Source organism: Pleurodeles waltl, chromosome 4_1 (assembly GCF_031143425.1).
Source record: "Pleurodeles waltl isolate 20211129_DDA chromosome 4_1, aPleWal1.hap1.20221129, whole genome shotgun sequence".
NCBI lineage: Eukaryota > Metazoa > Chordata > Amphibia > Caudata > Salamandridae > Pleurodeles > Pleurodeles waltl.
In genome coordinates this window covers 179873235-179898831 of record NC_090442.1, presented here as the reverse complement: position 1 = coordinate 179898831, position 25597 = coordinate 179873235, and the positions used below count along the sequence as shown (strand labels likewise).

At 43.3% G+C, this 25597-nt stretch overlaps 1 protein-coding gene across 2 annotated transcripts in view; it reads left to right on the top strand.

The window, feature by feature from the left end:
• Window positions 1-25597, top strand: part of SVOPL (SVOP like) — a 244704-nt gene that overhangs the window by 137874 nt on the left and 81233 nt on the right. For both annotated transcript variants that reach the window (XM_069227985.1, XM_069227984.1), the window contains exon 10: window positions 2762-2835. In XM_069227985.1, coding sequence (XP_069084086.1) covers window positions 2762-2835 — 74 coding nt within the window. The remainder of the gene's footprint in view (window positions 1-2761; window positions 2836-25597) is intronic.

Genomic DNA, 25597 nt, shown 5'->3' with positions numbered 1-25597 from the left:
TATCAGGGTCGTTCTTGGTGTGGGGGACTAAGTCTGACCCACGAAGAAGGATCCCTGTCACCATCAATCTGGTTTTTCTCCGGCTAACTAGCAGTGCCTCATCTCTCCGAAGGGGAAGGGATGATTGGGCAGCCGAGCGTATGACGTCTTAGAACTTCTCAGGGAAGTTGTGGTCGCTCAGATCCCAACCAGCTCTCTCATGCACGGTGTGGTCTCATATACAAATGACAAAGGCAGTTTAAGTTTTATAGATTGTTTTAATAAAAGGACTGCATTTTAGATAATAAGGCGTGAGCCGCAATAACCAGAACCATACAACACAGTAGGATTGAAATAGTAACTAGAAGAGTGAAACATAAGAATAACGCTAATATAGTGTTAACAGATAACGTTATCTCTTATTAAGTTCTATTTTGAGCACAGCATGTTAAGCTCTAAGCTTGCCTTTCAGATTCCCCGGGAGGACATCAACCCTCATACCTGAGCAAAGGCCTGTGATCTAGATCAGCATCTGCAACAGGGCAGTCAGCGTCTAGTTGTGGTTCCCTGGTCGGAATCTCCCTCTTACGAGTATTAGGACTAGGAAGCGTTTTTATAACTAACATGTCGATGTGCTAACAAACGTCCCTACGTAAGAATGTGTATCGTCTACAAACCAAAGACTAAACTCCTACCACGTCTATCGGCAATGTACCAGACTGTATCCTTGACTGAAGCACAGAGTGAGCAAGAATGTATTATTTGAGAACTCCGGTGCTGAAGTAGGCTAAACAGTGTGATATAAGAAAATAAAACAAGACCGTGGAACTGGCTATTGAAAAATAGCAGTACGAGGCTAAATAAAATGCATCTAGAGCAAAGTGCACAGAGGCCCAATGCTTTAAGCAAACGAATAAAATGCATCCAGGGCAAAGTGCACAAAGGCCTAATGCTTGAAGCAAACGCGCAAAAGATACATAAAAATGGCTACACTACAGTATAAATAAGGCGCTCAGGCCTTAAAGTCATTTTTTGGGCGGGAACGCCTACCTTGCATGTCATTTTCGCAAGGCAGTTTCCCGCATCCAAAAAATGACGCACAGAGAGGAATTTTGACATCCGCGGGCTCAGGCGTCAAAGTTTAAATATGGTGCACGGTTTGCGCACGTTCAGCGCAAACAGAGTATAAATATGCCCCTAAATATGCCCCTTAGTGAAGAGCAGACAGCATGAGAAAAAGTGCTGAGAGGCATAAAGAGGATAGGCAAAGAGGGAGAGAGGAAAGGTAGTAGAATCTATTTCGAAATAGAAGCATAGCTATGGTGGAAAAAAACTGTATTTAGAGTTGAGTTGGCTGTAATTCATGAATAGCTGTAAATCCAGAATGAATCATAAGCAAATAATTCTTTACCTACACCTGGTGGACTTTGATGTTTTCTTTTGTTGTAAAGGATAAAGGAAAGTATGGACACAGATTTTATAACCATTTCTGCAGAGCCTTTTAATTGGGAAACTTAATACGATTTTACCCGACTTGTGTTGTGTAACATTAAACGATTAATCAATGTCAAATGTAGATGTGGATTTTCATGGGAGAGATTCATTTGTTTACGTGAAATAAAAAAGGGAAGGACACATTTAATGTTTTGATTATTTAACAGATATAATGGTTGCACCCCACATATGATATTCAGAGAATGAATTTAAAAAACAAGTAGGTTACTGGCACAATCGGTAGAAGCAGTATAGGGCCCCAAATATCTGTTAACCCCTCCAATTCTGTAATATTTATTAAATTGTACATAGTATTTCTTAGGCTAATGAAATGATGTACACTTGTATATGTGTTTTTAGATTCTCAAATTTTCAAACAGGCATTATTTTCATTGGAACATGGGAATGTTGGGAGCTCCATTGGAGACAATGGAGTGCTCTGGGCTTCTAATTGCCAGAGCCTCAGCATTCCAAAGTTTTTTGTTCACAGCAACAGCTTTCAATCCCCTCGGGTTCTGTGAGGCCTTTCTTTTATTTATTAGTACATTCTGCCCTCTAGCGGCAAATGTTCTAATTGTAGCTGGGCTATACCAGCCATTAAAGTCCCGCTGGCTTTAATGGCTTGTATAGCCCGCTACAGTGGGCGCTGAGGCTATATAAAGACAATGGAATGTTGGGAGCTCCATTGAAAACAATGTAGTGGCTCAGGGCTTAAAATGGTTGGTATAAACCATCTTCTCATACTTTTTAATGTTTGTCTTTATGTTTCGCCCCTTTTTAATTTAGAACATTCTACCTTCAATGGGTGGAATATTCTCATAGCTTTACAGCCCTCTACCTTGGGCTGTACCGGTTGTTGAAAGGCCCTCTACCTCGTTATAGGACCTCGTCTGAGGCTCCGGCCTATAACTCAGATTCAGGGCCTTTAACAACTGGTACAGCCCTCAACGGCGGGCTGTATAAGACTATAATGATGTCTATGGGTTTTAAAACATAGTTAAAGAAATTAAATCTGAGAGGAAAAATTCATTTTGAAAAGATGCTTTTTAGAACAACTAAGACAGTATTGTATGATTTGAGAGGGGATAATATCACAGAGATACGATGCAGGCTACCTAGCTGTGTCATTAGATTTGCTCCTGTAGACCCTAGCATACGTGTTTCGAGGGGAAATCTAAACCTACATATCTCAAAAGTGCAACTGTTTCTCCTAAGGATTTTTCATTGGGAAAGAATGCAATACAGTATGAATTATTTTAATTATCAGTCTTTATTACATTTATTTTAGGACCAAAGGGGGAAATTCATGGATGTCTTGCACAGCAAATACCTAAGGACAACCTTACAATTGTGGATCATATGGTATGTTTAGTCAATATTACTTTCAGTATTTTCTTTGTAGACTATGTAGAATATGAAACGAAAATGCACAATTACCAATAAAGATAAGAACTGCAAGGGACAATTCAATTCAATTTCAATGGAAGCCAATACATAATACATTAGTTAAGAGTGTGTGAGAATTGTAATGAAAAGTATAATAATGTAGAGGTGGAATTAAATGTAATGCACTCCCCTCAGCTCTGAGATGTAAGAGGTACAGTGTCTCATCTGTGAGGTGGAGGTAGAGTGAGAAGGGATATAGTGCCTCAGTATGAGTAGAAGTTGCGTGGGAAATAATGCAATGCTTTTTATCTGTGAAGTTGATGAACTGGAAATAGTAGAATATTCCTCAGTTGATAAAGACATTCAGTGATTTTCTGCTTTGAGGTAAAAGTAACAGGGGCATAAAGTTAATTCCTCACATCTGGAAGTATCCAGAGAATGGAGGCATGCAGTAGTTCTGAGTTGGCTGAGAGAGCACCGGGCGGAGTAGGGGCAACAGTGTGAGTCATTGAAATCATGTAACAAGATGTGATATGGTGAAAAAATGCACATGTAACCTCACATTTTAACTCAATAAGGGATCGATTAACAAACGCACTTTGGAGTACATAAAGTAATACTCTGGTAGTACTCTGTTACAGACTCTTACATGCCTTTGTGATTAGCCACAAAAAAACTAACATGGGAATATTCAGAGAGTATTCAGAATATTCATGTACAATCAAAACAAATGGAGAGGACTCTGCCCTTTTTTAATTTTTACTAATAGGGTGTTTGACGATTTGGGGCTGATTTACAAAGGCATGTAAGAGTATTTAGTGCTACTTTCTGTATTCATAAATGCTTTTTTTGAATCAGCTGCCACGAGTTTTTAAAATATTCCAAGAAAGGTACAACATAATGTTTCCCTACGCACTTTCTCACATTAGAATTAGTTGTTTCAGTTAAAACAGTGTTTCAGAATATGACCTCTTTAATTCGCTTTTTCAAGCAGCTGACATTTACTTTAATCTTTCCCCAGACATTTAGCAATGTATGTTCACATTAATTAGGCCAAAGTCTTAGAAAGTTAAAACAGAAATAAATAAATAAATGAAAAAGCAAATACATTTAAATATAGAAAATAGATTATTAAAAATACACAGCCCAGGATTTTCATTTGTTGCTATGAATTGGGTGCTCATGAAAAACGCAATTTCTTAACATATGATTTTATCATACTTCTGTGAAAACAATGTTATGCAGTCACAATAATCTAAAGTGTCTGTATATAGCCTCTGTTAAGAGTACAGAGACCATATTATTTCAATGTTGAAATAAGAAACATTTAACCTACAAAATTACTTCATTCTGTTTTCCATGTTTCAAAACATTGGCCGAGATTTACTAACTCTTAGCATGAGGTTTGCTTCTCAAAAGCAAATCAGACTGGCACGAACTGTTGTATTTAGGATTTGCTTTCCAACACAGAACTTAATTACTAAAGTCTAGATAATTTAATAATATTTCCTATTATCATATTTTGACTGGGGTGGGCAGAACTCACAGAGTTGACTCCGCAAAATTCTGCGGAGTTAAATAAAAACTATGTGATTCTGCGGAGTTCCTCACACTTGTAATTTTTACAAACCGTTCCTCGATATATGCATTTTGGCTGTGTAGTCTAATAACCTGCAAATTTCAGAACATGCTCTAGTCTTGGATGTTGAGTGGTCTACCAGTGAGCAACGGGCAAGTACTGTCTAGCAAACATTGGGTTTATTAAGCAGCAGCTGTTTTATCCGGTATCAGCCTGCCTACCTGCAGGGTTTCAAATTTAAAGAGCTTGCCACCCTGAGCCCAAATAGAAAGAAGCGATGGGCGAGCAGCTTACCTAGGCCCACGGCTGACATGCAGTCATATTTCAACTGCTTTGTTTTCCCTGCACAGCTCATTTACTGGACATTTCCTTTCATTTGGGTACATTCGGCGTATTGATGTCACTAAGCCCGTGCAGTAGAAAAGGAGGTCCAATGGGAAACTAACAAGTGCTCTCTGCCAATTCCATGGCATTGTTTTACTCAACCAATCCAAGATGGCCTCACTTTCCTCACTTTTCCCACCCGGCTATGATCTACCTAAGTGATTCATTGTGATGTAGGAGACTATTAGTAAGGAAAAGGGGTGGGAGTCGGTAAACTCCACCACATGGCGGTAGATGGACTTTGTGCCAAACTCCGCACTCCAAGTGGAGTGGGCAGAATTTGCAAACTCCGCTGGCAGAGCGAAGTTTACCGCCCACCCCTGATTTTAACCACTTTCACAGCAGGCAAATCAAAATGAGATGATTCTTGTGTGCTTTCAATGTAACTAATATTAGTATGTAACTTGCTACTCAATAATATCCTGACATCATAATGAGGAGAGACCCATTTAAACATGTCAGAATTCACACCTGCAAATTAATGTCTGTAGCAGGGTCATAAAACACTAAACTATCTTGTCCAACTCACAACCTATCAAAATGCAGCTCATCGCCTGTATTGTAGCTAGTGTGTCATGGGCCCTAGTATAAGGAAGAAAATGGCCCCCCAGTGCTTTTTGAATTATAAAATACAGCAATAATCAGGATTCAGTTGGCCCCTCAGGCCTCTGGGCCCCTGTGCCACTGCACCTTCTTCACCAGTGGAAGCTACGCTCCTTCATATTTCTTACTGCTGTCTCATTGAGGTGTGGAAATGCACCTTAAGACAACCTATCAGACCTGGACCCCTCGATACATAGGTGCCACTCTTATGATTACGTACCCCCACTACTGAAGCTATCATTATGAGATTTCTGGAATTTTGTGTGGGGACACTGGTGAGCCAGAATCTCCAATTTCGGCCAGTATCTGAGCACCAAATTGCAAAAACCTACGGTTTTCTCACTAGAATCAGGATTAATTGCACAGGTCTGATACTACCTGGTTCTTTTATGTCAATTTTTCCCCATTTTGAGGAGAAAGCTGCTGACATTTTTTACCTGCTCAGGGCAAGTGCAAAGTGACTGTGGAACAGCTTTTAGGGGTGCAGGTATGGGGTAGGGACTGGCACAGATGCAGTAGGCTTCATCCTAACTGGGTTAGCATTTTCTGCTCCTCCCGGGACTGGAGGCACTTGCAATTGTTTGTGTGTAATTCCACCTGGGGTTATCACTGCAGGTGAAATTGCACCAGTAATACTGAAGGCTTGGGGGCAACTGGTAAGACTCCTATGATTCCATGACTGTTAAGTAGACCTCCACATCCAAGGTGAAAGGTAAGTAAATGTGTGAATGTATGCAGAATGTGGAAATATTCCTATATTCCTATTGTATATAAGGATGTTATCCTGGAATGCCACCGCGCCTTGTATGCCATATAAAGTTTAATTCATCAACATTGGAATACCGAAGCAGCACTTACTAGGCCAAATTTCATTATACAGAATTGAAACATTTTGACAAGGGTCATAAAAACTGTAAAGTATTTGGATTAATTATCTAATTTGAACTAGTGATATGCATCACCAGATCTAGTGTGCAAAATACTGTAGCACCCGCCAAAGTTGTAACATGTTTATGAAAATGAGGCAGTGGGTGCCTATCCAAATCTTTTTATTAGGGGTTTGCAAATCTACACATAACCTTCATTTACCAGCACTATTTAACAACACCACCACCGGAGAAGCCTAAAAAGAACATTCTTTGTCGTCAATAATACCCTTTGAGCATATATCATCAAAAACGGCTTTAGGTTCCTGTAATTCAGGGTAACATTGCACAACTTATGCCAAGCAGGAGCTGCATTTTTTCCATGACCATTTTATGTTTGAAACCTTCAAACTTGCCTAAAACATTATTGAAAATGCTGAGAAATGTATCTTCAAGGAGACAATATATTTTCTATTGTCTCCATTTGACATTCACGTAATAGGCTTTGGGGATAGCATTAGGGCCTAACTCAATGCATAGTTCTTGTTGATGTGGCCAATCCAAGATAGGATCACCTTCTTTTAGCCACAAAAAATCTTTCCTTCAGTTTTCCTTTCAACAAAAATATTCACTATCAGAACACATTTGGTAAAATCTTTACATTTCCCATCACATATACGCAACACTGTATCCGGTTTAATATCTTCTGTTTCTTCCTCTTCTTTTGTGATGATATTAATTTTATTTCCAATTTAAGAAATCCTCCTTTTCTGCATGGTCACTTCTTGCTTTTTGCTATACCCTTTATATTTACTGGCTTTAGAACTCTGTGTACTGTCACCCTGCAAACCAGTGGTAAAGGGCGTGTGCCTCCCATTTAAATAGAGTTGAATTAGCACATACCTAATTGGTATATTTAGCTTACTTAAGTCCCTTGTATATGTCTGTAAGTTAAAAGTCAATAGTAGACTGCTGCACCTATTGTGCCATCCACTATGTTGACAGTGAAACATGGCCTCAGGCACACCATTGTAGCCTGACTGGAGCAGTTTATAAACTGCAATTCAACCTGATAAAACTAAGCCTTTTGACAGTGCTATACCTCCCTTTTAAATATTAATAAGTAACCCAGTGTATGTCTTGTCACCCACAAAACAGGACACATGGTATTTAAATGTAGGACATGTAGAAATGTTAACATTTCCTTACAGTAACTAGTATCCAAAAGCTGTTGGTTTACTGTGGCAGCCCTAGCTGTCCTATGCAGAAAACCAGAGTACAGAATAAAAATCCTAATACTGTATCTCAGGAATGAGATTAGCTAGAAAAGTAACAAAACAGCTATTTTAATAGTTATTAAAAATCAAATCCAATGGCGAAGTCAGACTTTTAATAAATATTAAGGAAAAGTAAGTTTTAGAAAGTTACCTTTTCCCTTACTGAAGTTCCTGGAGGCTAAATTTGCATTTGCTCTACCACTTCTGGCCAATAGTAATTAGCATTTGAACAGGTGTCAAAAAGGTGCAAAGTGCATCCCAGGAGCAAACAATAGGCTGACCTGAATGGCCAAAGATGGCTCCTCTGAATTTCCCAGAATATGCGGAGAAGAGGCTGTGGGCATCCTTTTTGACATTACAGTGTTAAATCCTACTTGAATGTAAAATCAGCAGGGTGGCAAAACAATTCTGGTGTATCCACTGGTTGCTGAAGGACCTGTTTTGTCCCATCAGACATCTGTCTCTGGGTTCTTTTTATGTACAACACTGGGAGGACATAAACGGAAACGGGATGCCAAAACAATTCTTGTGTATCTATTGTCTGGTTGCTGTAAAATCCTGATTTGTTCTACCAGGCATCAGTGTCTGGGTTTACTGAGGTACCATGGCTGCTTCAAACTAGACTTTGGTGCTGGATGTGGGAGAACACTAAAATTATCACATTGAACTTTCCACATAGCCCCAACCCTCGGAGCCCAAATTAAGTGTTGTCAAAGACTTTCGCCATCTTGAAAATAGCCAAAGTGGGTGAGATTGGCCCCAAGATCTTTTATCCCATTGGTTGGGGTATGCCTAGGAGACCTTCCCACCCACTAGCTTGTGCCATGCATAAATGTGGCATCTTCAGGCTCCAACTTCAGAACATTCCTGGACCTAAGAAGACTGAACTTGCTGTCTGTGACCTAAGAAGAGCTCCAAAAGGCTGGATCTGCTCTCACTTGTACCCAAGACAAAGATGTAGACTCCAAGGGTGAAGCTACCCCTTATCCCTTTTAGTGCAGGCTTTGGCCAACTCCCTCCCCAGTGTGTTTGCTTGCACCAGAGAATTCCTTTTTTCTACTTTGTCTGCTCAGGAACGCTCTCCAGAGGAGCACAAGTTTTTTTTTTGTTTGGTAATAATGATCACCACACCACGCAGGGTGAGCTGACGTCATTACCACAAAAGTGAAAGTAAAGTGAACCAAACAGCTTGTTTTATTTTAATTACATCAGTGCTCACGGGTCCCCAAGCACTGATTGCACTGGGGGAGGTATTGTTGGTATCTCTGTCCAGTGGATCCCTGCTACGGGATCACAACAGTAGAGCGATTTCCAAGCAGGAATCCACCCACTAGTTGCCAGAGATTTTGAGGGAGTAGCCTCTTAGGTAAGGGCTTGCGACCTCCCCCCTACTCCCACCCATACTCCCAAATGTTTTTCATTTGCCCCTAAGGAGGCAGGTGAGGGTGATAATCCCCAGTCTTCTAATCCCAGGTGGGTGCAGATGTCCCAGTAGACACCAGGGATAAAAAAATAATTAGAAAAAGAAGAGTCTGTCTGCCCCCCAACCTCAGGAGGCAGATTGGACGTTTGCCCCAATCTGCCTTCCCAGGCGCCAGAAAGTACACTAGGCATCAGGGAAACAGAAAAACATATGGGTATGGGCTCCCCACCAAGAATGGATCAAACCAGGGTCAATGGTAGTCCTTGCATGGGACTCCCTTTGACCTTGATTTGATCAGTTCCTGTCTCGAATACTAGGTTGAATCACACAAGTGCAGCAGCATTTGTATGGGGACAAGTGCAGTACCCCAGGTTGGTAGGAATTTTATGTATTTCTGTGGATTCTGGAAATTTCCATCACAGAAATTTAAGGAAGATGTGGGATTTTAGGCAAAGTTTTAGGTTTGCAGGGCAGTGTGGGTAAGAAAACCTTGTGGGTCCACGCAAGGCACAACACCCTGGAATTCCCTGGGTGTCTTGTTTTAAAAAAAAGTGCAAGTTTGCTAGGTTTCACAAGGTGCCGGCTGATCTAAGGCCTAAAATCTACACCTACCCACATTGCAAAAAAAGGATCCGTTTTCAGAGGAAAAATGCAGTGTGTCCATACATTTTGGGTCCTTTTCCTGTCACAGATACAAGGTCTACCAACAGAAGTGACGTGCCATTTGTTTTGTGAGACGTGTGAGAACACAGGATAGTAGAACATTTGTAATTACCAATTGGATTCCTCTGCATCTTTGCTTTCCAAATGTAATCCAACGTGTAAGAAAAAAGACATTTTGAAAAATGCCCTCTGAATCACGTTAGTATGGTGAAGGAAAATGCCACTGTTGGCATGGTTACCCCCTAAAGCTTTGCCTTTTGTTGATGCTAGTTATGATTGAAAGTGTGCTGGGAGCCTGCCAACCAGGCCCCAGCACCAGTGTTCTTTCCCTAAAACTGTACCTTTGTCTCCACAATGGGCACAGCCCTGGCACCTAGATAAGTCCCTTGTAAATGGTACCCCTGGTCTACTAGGTCATGGTACCAAGGGCCCTGTGGCCAGGGAAGGTCTCTAAGGGCTGAAGCATGTATTATGCCACCCTGGGGACCCCTCACTTTTCACATGCACACTGCCTCACAGCTTATGTGTGCTGGTGGGGAGAAAAAGACTAAGTCGACATGGCACTCACCTCAGGGTGCCATGCTTTCAACCCACTGCCTGTGGCAAAGGTAAGTCACCCCTCTAGCAGGCCTTACAGCCCTAAGGCAGGGTGTACTATACCACAGGTGAGGGCATAGCTGCATGAGCACTATGCCCCTACAGTGTCTAAGCCAATTCTTAGACCTTGTAAGTGCAGGATAGCCATAAAGAGTATATGGTCTGGGAGTTTGTCAAACACAAACTCCACAGTTCCATAATGGCTACACTGAATAATGGGAAGTTTGGTATTAAACGTCTCAGTACAATAAACCCACACTGATGCCAGTGTGAGATTTATTGAGAAATGCACTCATAGGGCATATTAGAGATGTCCCCTGCATGCCAGCCCAACTGCTAGTGCTAGGCTGACTGGTCTCTGCCAGCCTGCCACTTCCAGACTAGTTTCTGGCCACATAGGGTGAGTGGCTTTGTGCACTCTGTGACCAGGAGCAAAGCCTGTCGTGGGTGGAGGTGCTTCATACCTCCCCCTGTAGGAACTGTAACACCTGGTGATGAGCCTCAAGGGCTCAAGTCTGGTGTTACAGCACCCCAGGGCATTCCAGCTAGTGGAGAAGCCTGCCCCCCGACACAGCCCCCACTTTTGGTGGCAAATCCGGAGGAGATAATGAGAAAAACAAGGAGGAGTCACCCTCCAGCCAGGACAGCCCATACGGTGTCCTGAGCTGAGGTGACCCTTTGCTTAGAAGATCCTCCATCTTGCTTTGGAAGATTTGCCCCAGTAGGATTAGGGATGTGTAGCCACCCTCAGGGACAGTAGCCATTGGCTACTGCCCTCCAGCCTAAACACAACCCTAAATTTAGTATTTAGGAGTGACCCTGAACCCAGGAAAACAGATTTCCTGACGACCTAAAGAAGAAGGACTGCTGATCTGAAAGCCCCACAGAGATGATGGAGATGACAATTGACTTGGCCCCAGCTCTACCGGCCTGTCCCCTGTAGGAGGCTGGCCTGGTTTGTAGTGGGTACCTTGGGTACTTACACCTTACACAAGGTCCAGTTATCCCTTGTTAGTGAATGTAGTAGTGTTCTAGCAGCTTAGGTTGATAGCGGTAGCTATAGCAGAGCAGCTTAGGCTGAACTAGGAGACATGCAAAGCTCATGCAATACCACACAGTACTTATACACAAGTAAAGACAGCACTCAGTGTTACCAGAAATAAAGGTATTTATTTCGGTGACACAGTACCGAAAATATCTTAGAGACAATACTCCTTCTGGAGGTAAGTATTATACACAATATATACACTAGACACCAAAATTAGACAAGTAAATAGTCATAGAACAATGCAAACAGTAGGCGATCCCTTAGAATGCAATGGGAGAAAATAGGTCTAGGGGCAACACAAACCATATACTAAAAAAAGTGGAATGTGAATCATGAATTCCCCCCTAGACAAGTGTAGTGTGTGCAGAACTGCTGGGACAGTAAGAATACAGTAAAGGTAAGTAAATTACCCCACCCCAGAGCCGAGAAAAGCAGGAGTAAAGTACTACAAGTTTCCTTAGGACACACTACACCTCGTTTTGGGGATTTTGCAGCAGCCAACCAAGTCTGCAAAGAACAACTGCTAGATTATTGGACCTGAAAACCTGCAAAGGAAGGGGACCAAGTCCAGAAGTTAAAAGAAGTTCCAGGAAGGACAGGAGCCCCTGCCAGCCCAGAAGAGGCTGCAAAAGAAGAGTCCCCGGTTAGTTGAAGAATGCAGAAATGCACCCTAGGAAGATGCCAGTGGGTTTCTGCATGATGCAAAAGATGTCCAACTGCATGAAGATCGTTGCAGATGAGATTTTGTGTTGGAAGGCACCAACAAGCCTTGGCTACGGCAAAAGTGCGTTTTCATCAAAATGGCACTGGATGGACCCAGGAGGGACCTGGGGGCCTCACCAAGGTGTGAGGAGGATTAGGGGGCTCTCAGCAATTTACAGAGCGCTCAGGATGCCAGCCAACACCCCCAGAAGCCGCAGGATCCGGGTTCAAAGGAGGTGCAAAACGCAGTTGATGCAGCACAACAAAAGAAGGCCCCAAGCCGCTGGAGAACAACTCAGTGAGTTGAGCGTTGCAGGGTGGAGTGCTGGGGACCTGGGCCTGGCTGTGAATGAAGGAATTTTGCAAAGAGTGCACAGAGGCCTCAGGAGGCAAAGAAGACACAAAACACAGGGGTACCATCGTTCTTGGGGAAGGCAAGGTCTTACCTCCTCCAAATTGCATGAGCAGGACCTCAGGACAGTCTGTCGATGATGTCTACCCTCTGTGTCCTTAGGAGCACGCTCGTCGCCGTGAGAGGAGTCCCAGGGTACCGGTCGTCACCTTGGAAGGTGCCTGCTTGGAGCATGGGAGTGACTCCATCACTCCACAGGAGATTTCTTCGGTCCTTCTGGTGCAGGATGAAGGCAGGGCATGCACACTGTGAAACTGTTGCAGTTGCTGACTTGGAGCTGAGGTTGCTGAAGAAAAGAGTCTCTTGTGGATACTTTGTTGCAGTTACAGCGTTTCTTGGAGCAGGCTGTGGTTGATCTAAGGTCAGAGGATGCTGAAGTTGTTGCAGAGGATTCCTGAAGGAAACTTGCAAGCAGAATCTGAAGAGAACCCACAGGAGAGACCCTAAATAGCCCTGAGAAGGGGATTATCTACCTTATCAGGTATGGACCTATCAGGAGGGGTCTCTGACGTCACCTGCTGGCACTGGCCACTCAGAGCCCTCCAGAGTGCAGCCACACCTTGCAAAGCAAGATGGCTGAAGTCTGGGACACACTGGAGGAGCTCCCGACACCACCCCTGCGGTGGTGATGGACAGGGGAGTGGTCACTCCCCTTTCCTTTGCCCAGTTTCCCACCAGAGCAGGGGAGAAGGGGTCCCTGAACTGGTGAATACTAGTTTATGCAAGGAGGGCACCATCTGTCCCCCAGCCTGTTACACCTATTTCCAAAGGTAGAGGGTGTAACACCCTGCTGTCAGAGGAAATGCTCTGTTCTGCCTTCCTGGGACTGAGCTGCCCAGACCCCAGGAGGGCAGAACCCTGTCTGTGAGGTGGCAGCAGCTGCAGCTGCAGTGTAGGCCTCGGAGAGCTGGTTTGGCAGTACTGGGGGTCCATGGTGGAGCCCTGAGGATGCATGGAATTGGCTCCCCAATACCATATTTGGAATGGGGGGACAATTCCATGATCTTAGACTTGTTAGATGGCCATATTCAGAGTTACCATTGTGAAGCTACATATAGGTATTGACCTATTTGTAGTGCACACATGTAATGGCGTCCCCGCACTTACAAAGTCTGGGGAAATGGCCCTGAACTATGTGGGGGCACCTTTCCTAGTGCAAGGGTCCCCTCACACTTATTAACTTTGCACCTAACCTTCAGCAAGTAAAGGTTAGATATATAGGTGACTTATAAGTTACTTAAGTGCAGTGCAAATGGCTGTGAAATAGTGTGTGCACTACTTCACGCAGGCTGCAATGGCAGTCCTGTGTAAGGGTTTGTCTGAGCTCCCTATGGGTGGCAAAAGAACAGATGGTTTGCCCGTCTTCATGGTGATGCAACTTGTGCTGCGCTAGAGGAGCCATTGGCTGGTTGCTTCGTCCAGGGACAAGGGACATGCATCTGGCACTGGGAGACCCCCTGTCTGTGCATAGCTCGCTGCTCTTCGTCTTCTGGCTTTTTTCAGGGGCAGCGGGTGTCACGGATGAAGGGGGGCTATACACACCCCTCTTGTATGAATTTATAGGTTACAGTTTGCGGGAGGGTGAGGCAGGATGTCAGGTGGGTTGCTCAGAGACACGTTAGGTTGTGGCCACCATCTATGGCGTCCAGACCACGCCCCCCCTTTTCTTTGTCCTAATTGAGGATTGATGTTTTACTGCATTGACTTCAGATACCATTTTGCCTCTTTCCTGATCCATTCACATGTCTCACCATGACCTCTAATCTCTCAGACAGTTTTCTCAATGATGATGGGGTTGCAATATTTGCCATAATGATGGTGATACTGAGATTAAAATGTAAGCAAATGGAAGGAAGAAAAGTAAGAAAAATCCATATAGAATCCAAGTTCAAGATGTGTCAAGGATAGTATGAATGTTCTTTTCTTGAAAGAAGTGAGGATGCCTGCTGGCGCCAGTGATGGACACTCACTTCTGCGAGTGTGATTAAACTGGTGCTTAGGCTTGTGCTGTGACTGCACTGGACCAAAATACCTCCTGTTGACTCTGCAGGATAGTTTCTCCAGATGTTGAAATCTTCTGCCTCCTCAATTCTGGAAGCGTCTCAGGGATGTGTGCTGTTCCATACCCCCAGATCGTGCCCCCTCCGAACAGGGGCAATTAATGCAGGTGGATGTTGTTTATTTGTTTCATATGTCCATTTGAATACCACCTCCGATGAGTCAAAGAAAAAGGTTTGGTCTGGGCATATTACCTTAAGGGGTAAAAGTGTATGTATTGGGTATTGAGTTCACACAGTTTCCTCTTGGTGTCCAGGAAGTATTTGCATTGTAGTTCGTCAAGTTAGGTGTAATCTGAATAAAACAGTAAATTGTGTAACTGGTAATATAGCGTAACTTGACCACAGGCATGAAGGAGGATGGAATTTCTATTGTGCTAGTTCAGGAGGATGCAAATGATAATGGGTCTGGCCAGGGCCTGGAGCGCCTGTTTCACAGCGAAGCAGGAGGACGGGGTATCTGTTGGCATGACAGAGGCAGCCATCACTCCATGAAGGCCTCAGGGACGGGCCCTTCCCAGCCCCTTGAGAAGCCAATAAGGTGGATGTTATTTCCTCTGGCTCTTCCTTCTGATTTCGACCGCGTTGCCATTTCTTTAGTGATGCTGGAGAGTTTGGAAAGAGATTGCTGTAGTGTGGATACTGTAGTGGCAGCGCCAGACACTCTGGGCCCGATTCACAAAGGTAAATTCAGACCAAATGTTTAGGTTTAGACCAAAAGTCTAAGTTTAGACCTAAAGTCTAACTTTACTCACTGTAAAGTTAGACTTTTGGTCTAAGTTTAGGCAAAAAGTCTAAACTTGGACCAAAAGTCCAACTTTACTATGAGTAAAGTTAAACTTTTGGTCTAAACTTAAGCCAAAAGTGTAAAGTTAGACCAAAAGTCCAACTTTACTATGAGTAAAGTTAGACCTTTCATCTAAGTTTACACTTTTGATCTAAATTTTGACTCTTAATCGAAGTTTACCTTTGCGAATTGGGCCCTCTGTTTTTGGTGTCTGTAATTCTGTCCAGTGTGGCCATTGTGCGCCATCTCAACTGCGGCGCATCCACTACACAGCCCTGGGACAGGATGCTGAAGCACCACAACTCCAGAGCCATGATCCAGCCTCCGCTACAGTTATGGGCCAGCCGCAGCGTCTGCCGTCACATGCAACCCCGAGTCGCACCCAGGTCTGAGGTCCAGTACACTCCAGCTCCTGCTCTGTGTTGGGGATGGGGGTCATGTGTCCTCAGAGCACCCCAGAGGAGCCAGATGTTTTACCCTGCTTGATGGTGACGCAACTTGTGCTGCGCTAGAGGTATCTTCAGCTGGTCGCTCCGCCCACTGACAAGGAACATTATCCTGTATGCTAGTAAACACCAGATCATTATATAGACATTGTTATGAGTTTGCTCAACTACATAGCATTTCTCATGGAAAGGTCACTGGAGGAAACTTTAGAGCCTGACTAAATAGCTATACCAGATGGCTATGATGAAAAAACAAAGGTTACAGGGACATTATAGTTAGGATCCGAATTTACTCACACAAAGCCATATAAATTCATCAGTTATAGTTATATTTAGCTCAAGTAACTATAACTTGTGCCCTATCGTAACTAACTCACGCACTGAATTTCTATGTTGTCATGCGAGTAAATTTATGTCCCAGCTATAACATCCCTGTAACCTGTAGTTTTTTTCAATTAATTTCTGTTTTTTTACCGTAAAGTAATTTTAATTACTATACATTAATCCAACCAACACCACACATGGCCTTTGGACGTGTGCGGTGGACGTTGGCCACGGGGCCTGGCCTGGGGTCAGGCCCTGCGGGCAAACCCCTAAAGCCACCCAAACCCCCACCCAGCACCAGGTACAGCCTTCAACCAGCTCCCTTTACCCACCCAACCATGCATGCATAAGTCTCTGAGTGGATCTGTGAGTGTGCGCAGGAGTACCTCAGTGGGTCTGTCAGTGGGTGAATGGGTCTGTGAGAGGGTCTGTGAGTGAGTTAATTAGTCTCTGAGTGGATGTGTGAGTGGATGCAAGACTATGAGTAGGTCTGTGAATGGATGCATGACTCTGAGTGGTCTGTGAGTAGGTACATGACTGTCTGAGTGGGTCTGTGGTTGTGTGCATGAGTGTTTGAGTGGGTCTGTGAATAAATGCTTGAGAGTCTGTGAGTGGGTGCGCGAGGGTCTCAGTGAGTCTATGAGTGGGTGTGTGAGTGTCTGCGTGGGCCTGTGAGTGGGAGCGTGAGTGTCTGAGTAGGTCTGTGAGTGGGTACATGAGTCTCTGAGTGCATCTGTGAGTGAGTGCATGAGTCTCTGAGTGGGTCTGTGGGTGGGTGTGTGAGCCTGAGTGGGTAGGTGAGTGGGTGCTGAGTGTCTAGATGGGTCTGGGAGTGGATGCATGAGTGTCTGAATGGGTCTGGGAGTGAGTACATGAGTCTGAGTGGGTGCATGAGTGTCTGAGTGCGTTTGTGACTGGGGGTGTGTCTGTGTGGGTGTGTCTGTAGCTGTATGAGTGACTCGGCCACAAAGAAACCTCACCTGTCCTTTTATCCAACAAGAGTTCATAGTTTTGCACAAAACATCTACCCAAGTGGAGTTCTTTTGCCTCCTTGAGTAACTGTCCAGTATGTATGCTACACTACAGCTGCGTAATGGAGCACAAGGAGATGTCACCAGTGACCTTGTGTGTGTTTTGACAACATGGTTGTTCCGGTGCGTCTTTCTCTAGAATTCTCTAACATGAATCCTCCTGTAGAGAGGCCAACAAGACTACAAAGCCTCCATCTCCACCAAACCAGGGTCCTTCCTGTTATCTATATGAGGTAAGTGCTTATTTATTTTGTGGAGATTTCCTCATATTCCTCTGATTTAAGAACACACCATCAAAATTGGTGGGAAACTCCTTGGGGGACTCCTTGGTAAGCTGTCCATCATCCTTGCAAAAGACGGGAAGACCTTTGCATACTGCTTTGGTGGGGCCAAGTGTGTGGAGCTTCCAAGTGATTTCCATACTTGTAGCAATTAAAAGGAAGAACCATGGACTCTGCTCTCACCGGGAGAGGATAAGAAAGAAACCACCCATCATAGCACATAATTGCTCGCCAATTGATCAATGATGCATTCAGCTCCACGAAGGATTTTAGAATCGCTGTGAAAACACACAATAGAGAGGGACTGCGAGGCCCCCCTGTCTGGGCTGATCATGGCCCCTGGGATGCCATTCCCTGGGGCCCAGCTTTCATTCAATAGGGGAGGAAGGCCGCACAGCCCCCCTCCCTGGGCCAGATGGCCCAGGGGGACCCCATCCGCTGGGGCCAGCCATGCAGGAGGAGCCTCAAGGCCCGTGGTCCCAGCCAGTTCCCCGCCTCCTGCAGGAGCCGGAATTGCTATTGCACACATTGAGCTGATAAACATGGAGCTCCCTGTGTGCAAGAGCAATATTTTCATCTCTTTCCCTGCCAGCATCTCTATGGGCAGGGAAAGAGATGAAACCTCTGCTTCCAGCGGGCAGGAGCACTTTGACAGCTCTCACCTGCTGGAATCAGTGTTTGCTTTTGCTTGGTGGGCGTTCTCAGAGGGGGCACCCTCTCCACTGCCAGATTTCACCTAAGAGTCAGAGAAGCAAACAATATCCAAGGAGACAACACAACCTGCTGTAAGGGGCAGACACATGTGCAGGAGGCCTCTTTGGCATCGTCACAGTCGGTAAAAACTGAGAAAATCTCACCTTATAACGTGGACAAATGTTGTAGATACATGGGATGTTTTTGATAGCTTTGGGGCCTCAATGTTGGCAGTGCAGCACCTACAAAATAAAAACATAAAAGCTGTAGATACACAGTTTGTGGTTATGAAAGAAAGCATTGCAAAAATAAAAGCTGGCTTAGATAAGCTCAATAACACTGTTGCAGAGGGACAAAAAGTGATTGCAGGACATTTTTAACACCTAACAAAAGCTGTTACCACTTTATGTATATTATACAGCATGAAAATGTAAACAATAGGTGCAAGCATCATCAACTTGTGTGTCGGTTAGATGTGTTCACAAGATCAGTTAACCAACTGTCACATGCTGCTGCCACTTTCTCAAGGTGCACAGTGAGCTTGCAGGTAGAGATGAAGCACTACAGTGGGGTGTTGCATGTGTCCTAGTTTATGTCACCAGCACTTTGGAGAATATACAAACTTCAGACATCTCATCTATGGTTGAATTAGGTGGGTGAGAGTGAAGAGGCTTCATGCCTCGTGAACCTCTCTATATCAGAAGTCAGGAGTGTGCATCACAGTTGCAGACAAGCTACAAGCAGTGGTATCTCAATCAACTCCTAATAAAGTTACCACAGAAAGGGGAAGTTTATATGTGGAGCTGCAATTTTGACATGAATGGCTTCCCATAGAAGTGCAGTAAGAAGTAGAAAGAAGCATTAGCAACGTTTCTAACATTTTACTTTTCACTTTTGTATACCTTTGTTAAAAGTTGTTATTTGAAAACAATGTGTCCTTGTTAGAAAAATAGCTCAAAAGGAGGTAAAACTGATTTAGTTTCGAAGCAAAACGGTTGTCTTGATTTAACCTACATTTAAAATAATGCATATTGATGTCTGCATGTCACCCTCTCCCCTCTATTGCCCTTGATGCATCCTGTGTGTGATGCGCTTACTGTTCCTGATCTTCATCATCTGACTCTGTCTCTGACATGGTGACAATACTCCCCTTCGAGTCACTGCATTGTGTAACATATCACTTTGTTGCAATTATCTCACAACTTATATCAGGTGTATACTGAAGCGCACCACCGCTTTTATGAAGACGACGAAAACAACTTTTGAGCTATCTAAATTACCTTTCAATCACTGATCTTGTGGATTTATGGGCATCATTGTTTCAGCGCTTACTTTGTTCTGCAGGGTTAAGTTTTGGTGTAAGAATTAATGAGAGCAAGGCATAAGCACTGTCTCCTACAATGTAAAAAGTGTTTACTAAGTAACAAAATCAGTGAGATCATGTGAATCATGTACCCATGAATAACTGAGAACAATTCCCTAGTAAATATCCATCTTCAAAATCTCTTCTAAGAAGGTGTGCATTAATACCAACAGGTCTAAACATAAAGGAGCCATGTGTGCTGCTTGGGAATCTTGCAATATACTGAGCACATGACAAACCACTTAGATGTCTAGGAAATGTGTATTCTTCTTATTTTTTAAAATAGTAGATGGTCGGCGTGTCATGAGAACCATTTATACACCCAATACCGTGGGGATTGGGCTAGTTTATTAAATTTTACCTTTCTTATTTGTAATTCCTGTGCAGTTGTAAAAAAACTAATATAAGAACTAATTCTCATTAGCATTGCATCCAGAAAACCTTTGAAAAAACTGGCTAGGGCACTTTAAGAGACCCCCACCTTCTGCAGCAATTACACCTCAGTAACTCCCAGAGACTAAGTGGCTCAGTGAGTATACTACCTAAAGGTGGATGGGAATAGATATACTCAGTGCTTAATTTGTAAATGAAAATGTGCCGGTGCCCAAAACCCTCCTCTTAAACACGCTGCTGCAGCAATTAAATGGGTTAACACGGAAAACTGAGGCAGCCTAATCGTGAAGCCATCTCGGCCTCTTCAATCCATTAAAAACCACTCCCTGCCCCTTCATCTCACTCTTGCAGCTTTCTGCTTTCTGCCTTAGTGACGCTTTCCCTTTTTCTCTTCCTCTGTCTTTCCCGTATGTGTCTTTTGCTCGCAGCAAATGCTTGAGGCAGAAGAATAAGCCCCGGCCCTCAAAAATAAGTGCCAGTGCTCAGCACCGGAAACAATAAACACGAATTAAGCACTGGATATACTCCTGGGAGTGTTTCTCTCTAGCTGTGGCTTAATCTCAGCTATGAGATCTAAAAAACTACATTACTTAGTCTGTATTTATCAAACGGTTCCTCCTCTGTCTGCTGGAAAAGACTAACTCCAGCTCAAAAATGCGCTCCTGTCTCCGCCTCCTCATCTGTAAATCAGCCAGTATCCTAATCCTCCTAGTCACAGTGTACAATGCTGCCATTTTGGAAAAATCTGTTGCATTCTGGGGCTGTTTATACAGGGTGCACCTGGTTACCACCTGTTCGGAGTTGGTGGTAAAACAAGCATTCTCTGACTAGTCGTGAATACTTTGTACATTGAAATAACGAATCTATAATACATAAATTACAAAAAAAGACTAGGTATTTGTAGTTGCAAAAATAGTGGTTTAGTATTAAATTGATTTGATAAAATTGCAAATGCCTTTTTATACATACAAAAATGGCTGTTCGCAAATGGCCTGATTTTGCAAATCGAACCATTTTGTGAATGCAAAAAACCCTTGTACATCTGGCCCCTAGGTCCTGTAAACTCCTTATTCCATGATCCTCTGGCATACTTCTTTATCTTTTGTTGCTAAAATCTCAAGGAGAGGGAAAAGGAAGTGTCCCTCCTGAGAATATCCTCATAGGGAAACATCTGTTATATATTCTAAAATCAAAATCCCAAAGAGACTTGTTTAAACGCTTCTACAGAAAAAGGTACTCACATAGAAGCAGACCAGTGAGTGACCCTGACTGATACCAGATTGTAATTATTCTGCAAAGCAACTCTTCCCTAGTGGAAGACTGTATGAAACAAAATCCTCCATCATACGGGCCGTCTGGTGAATTAAGTGAACTTACATTGAAAAACCCCAGTGGACATCATCAAGCAAAGCAACATTCTCTTTTTGGTCATTGTTAGGTATGCAGGTCTGGGCAAAGATAATCACACTAGATGGCCCCTTTAAAAGCAAAAAAACAGAATGGCTGCTAGGTTACACTAAGTGAGTGTCCAAGGCTTGGCACAACACAGAGCACCCAAATACACCCCCAAGAAAGCACAGATGTGCATGTGCAGACTACACAGGAAGAAAATAGTGTTCATACAAAACATTACATGAGCTTGTAAACGTTACCATTTTATTTTAATCGGTGGGTGTAATTGTCCTAATTATGTCTAGCGTAATTACTCATAATTACACAAAACAACTCAGAATTATGCATATTTGTGTTAGAAGTGTAATCAGCATTCAGCGCTATTTTATTAGTGCAAATTGCAAACTTGTGTCCAAAATGGGCCAGAGGATGCATTTTGCACTCAGAAAATAGCAGTAAATGCTATAGGACATGAACCGCAATAGCCAGCAGCCGCATGCTCTCTCTTAGTTCATTGTTTCTTTGCTTCTGAAGTGGGATTGTTGCCCCTAATTACTCAAACTGGATTAATTGTGTCATTTTGGTAATTTTGCATCAGGAGAGTAACGCATGTATTAACGCGTGCCTTTATGATACTTTATTTCACATCAGGACTCGTTTTAGGCCAATGAATCTTTTGACCCAGTTGAGAGACAACTTAGGACAAGATAGCTAATCAATATATCAATCAATACATCAATAATGTCATCAATATTTATCACGACAATGCATTTCACTTTAGTCAAAGTCATTAATCAATTCAAAGACGCTACCTTGACCTTTCAGTCATGAATAACCACACCTTGTTTAGTAGAATTTTATGAGTTTTATTCCCTATTAATTACAGTCTAATAGCAAATGCGTTAATCTCAACACCATAAAAAACATATTAGCATTGTCACAATATGGCAACTTTGGTAAGCTTTCATGAAGGCGAGAAACACAAACATCAGAACATAACACGGCGTGAACATAGATCAATTTAGGAGAGTGTCAATAACATGTCAGTTCAATAAAGCATAGTTTCAGTCATTTGTCTGTTTGCGTCAGTTTAACGAACACCTGTCCTAGCCTCTAATTAGCATTTTCATGTTGGGCTTCATGCAAAACAGTTTAGAACACCAATTTGGAAAACATCTAGCTAAGGTCTCTGTCAAAAGCAAGCAGTTGGTACCTAGAAAGGAAAAGAAAACAGACAAATTACAATTGCATTGTCATAATTACCCTCCAAAGGTTAGGTCAGCACACAGGTTCAGTCTTCGTCTTCAGGACATCAGTCAAATTGCCATCAGTCAGAATTCAGCTCTGGGGCAAAAAGGCACTTTCCTCATAAGAAGGTAAAGTGTAGAATGAGCAATCTAAGGGCAAGGATGGTTTTAAGTAACCCACCAAGTCACCAATCAGAGTGACAAAGTTTCTGGATAAAATCAATAGCATTCCCTACCTAATTCTAAATGACTTCCTGTGACATGGTTTTTATCCCTTTTTCGTTGTACATTCCACCAAAATTCTATTGGACATTTGCTATACCCCACTATCTTTAACCTATCAGAAAGTACATTGGGTAATCTAACTTTTCAACTCATATTATTTTACAAGTCTTTGATTGGTCTTCGTAGTTGACGTCTTCAGATGTGGCATGTCCAGTGTGATTTCATCCTTCTGTAATTCTTTGCACATCTTTTGGTCAGAAGTTCCATTGTCTTCACTGGTTTGAATGACCTTGTACGTTACATTAATCTACATTGTTTCAATTCACTTTTAACATTTAGTCTGTGGACGAGGGGAGATGGTGAGAACGGATCTAACATGGTTACATTCATTTTCCAAGTTGAAGAAAAAGAATAAACAGGGTCATGGCCCCTTGTGAGTCAGCACACTGAAAAATAGAAAAATGCATTTAATATGAGAGCCAGGCAGCTAAGCTTCTTCTCATGCTAACTTAAGGCCTATGAGGTTTTCAGTACAGATCTAATAACGCATATGTTAGTATAAACTTATTTAAACGTAATAAAAATATTTTGATTATCATTATTAGTTTGCGTATACATTGGTGGCCACTCATCGTGGTAACAATTCAAGCGCACGTATATGCAGAATTACTATTATTATAGTTTCTATGCGGCAGCATCACCCACTAATTCCTAAACATTTCATGTTAATATAGATTATATAAGCTAAGCTATCTCACATGAAACGTCTTGAGACCCGCCATGGTGATAAGCAGCGCTTTTTAAATACCTGATTGATTAATTGATCGTAATTACTGATATTACTCAGATATTTCCGGCGTATTTAAAGTTTTGCCCAGCCCTAATCATTTTATATGATTAGTGTTAGAAATGGAGTCTTTGGTTGGATGATAGCCAGGTTACCCCCTGTCCAAGCAAGGACCTTCACTCTAGTCAGGGTAAAGGAGAATCACCCTTGGTTAAACCCCACTTTCCCCCTTGGTAGCTTGGCACGAGCAGACAGGCTTAACTTCAGAAGCAATGTGTAAAGTATTTGTACCAACACACACAGTAACTCAGTGAAAACACTACAAAATGACACAACTCAGGTTTAGAAAAATAGGGACTATTTATCTAAACAAAACAAGACCAAAACGACAAACAATCCAAGTCAAGTTATGAATTTTCAAAAGAATAAGTCTTAATCTTTAGAAAACAGTGAGAATGATGTTATTTCACAAAAGTACCTGGGTAGCGTCAAAATAAAGCAGCACAGGCGAGTGTGCGTCAAAAAAGGCCAGCGATGCATCAAGACTATACGTCGTTCCTCCTCTGGTTGGGTCGCGTGCGTCATTTCTTCTCTCCCGCAAGACAGCGATGCGTCGATCTGGACAGGAACCTCAGGTCTGGGCAGGCTTTGTGTTGATTTTCCACACCCAGCAATGTTGCGTTGAAAATCCAGACACAAGGTATCCCAAAACCGGGCTGCATGGGGTTTGCGTCATTACCAGCCTCCGTTAGCGGGTGTTGTGTGTCATTTCTCCAGCCACGTTGCGTCGATCTTCGAGCTGTGACACGCTGGCAGCGCGCCATTTATCAGCCGCTTTGCAGAAGGTGCGTCGAAAATTTCCCAGCACAGCGGTCTGTGCGTGGATTTTCAGTTCTTGTCTGCCAGCTTCACCTTTCAAGGACCCAGGAACTGGATAGGGCACCACTTGGGAGGGCAGGAGTTTCAGCATAGAGTCCAGGTGCTGGCAGGGGAAGTCTTTGATGACCCTAAGACTTCAACAACATGACGCAAGCTCAGTTCAAGCCCTAGGAGATTCTTCTCAAGCAGGAATGCACAACAAAGTCCAGTCTTTGTCCCCTTTCACAGGCAGAAGCAGCAACTGCAGGATAGCCCAACAAAGTGCAGTCACAGGCAAGGGCAGCACTTGTCCTCAGCTCTTCAGCTCTTCTCCTTGGCAGAGGTTACACTTGTTTCCAGAAGTGATCTAATTTTCAGGGGTTTTGGGGCCTCTTCTTATACCCCTTTCTGCATTTGCAGTAGGCAAACTTCAAGAGAAAGTCTCTCTTGTTTGTAAGATCCTGCCTTGCCCAGGCCAGGCCCCAGACACATACCAGGGGGTTGGAGACTGCATTGTGTGAGGGCAGGCACAGCCTTTTTGAGTGTGAGTGACCACTCCTCCCCTCCCTCCCAGCACAGATGACTCATCAGGATATGCAGGCTACACCCCAGCTCCCTTTGTGTCACTGTCTAGCGAGAGGTGCAAACAGCCCAACTGCCAAACTGACCCAGACAGGGAATCCACAGATAGGCAGAGCCACAGAATGGTTTAAGCAAGAAAATGGCCACTTTCTAAAAGTGGCATTTTGAAACACACAATCTAAAAAACAACTTCATTAAAAGAAATATTTTTAAATTGTGAGTTCAGAGACCCCAAACTCCAAATGTCTATCTGCTCCCAAAGGGAATCTGCCCTTTAATAAAATTTAAATGCATCCCCCATGTTAACCTATGAGGGAGATAGGCCTTGCAACAGTGAAAAACGAATTTGGCAGAATCTCACTGTCAGGACATGTAAACCATATAAGTACATGTCCCACCTTTAACATACATTACACCATGCCCATGGGGCTACCTAGGCCCTACCTTGGGGGTGCCTTACATGTAAGAAAAGGGAAGGTTTAGGCCTGGCAAAGTGGGTACACTTGCCAAGTCGATTTGGCAGTTTAAAACTGCACACACAGACACTGTAATGGCATGTCAGAGCCATGTTTACAAGGCTACTAATGTGGGCGGCACAACCAGTGTTGCAGGACCACTAGTAGCATTTGATTTACAGGCCCTTGGCACCTCTGGTGCACTTTACCAGGGACTTACCAGTAAATCAAATATGCAAATTGTGGATAAACCAATCAACAGT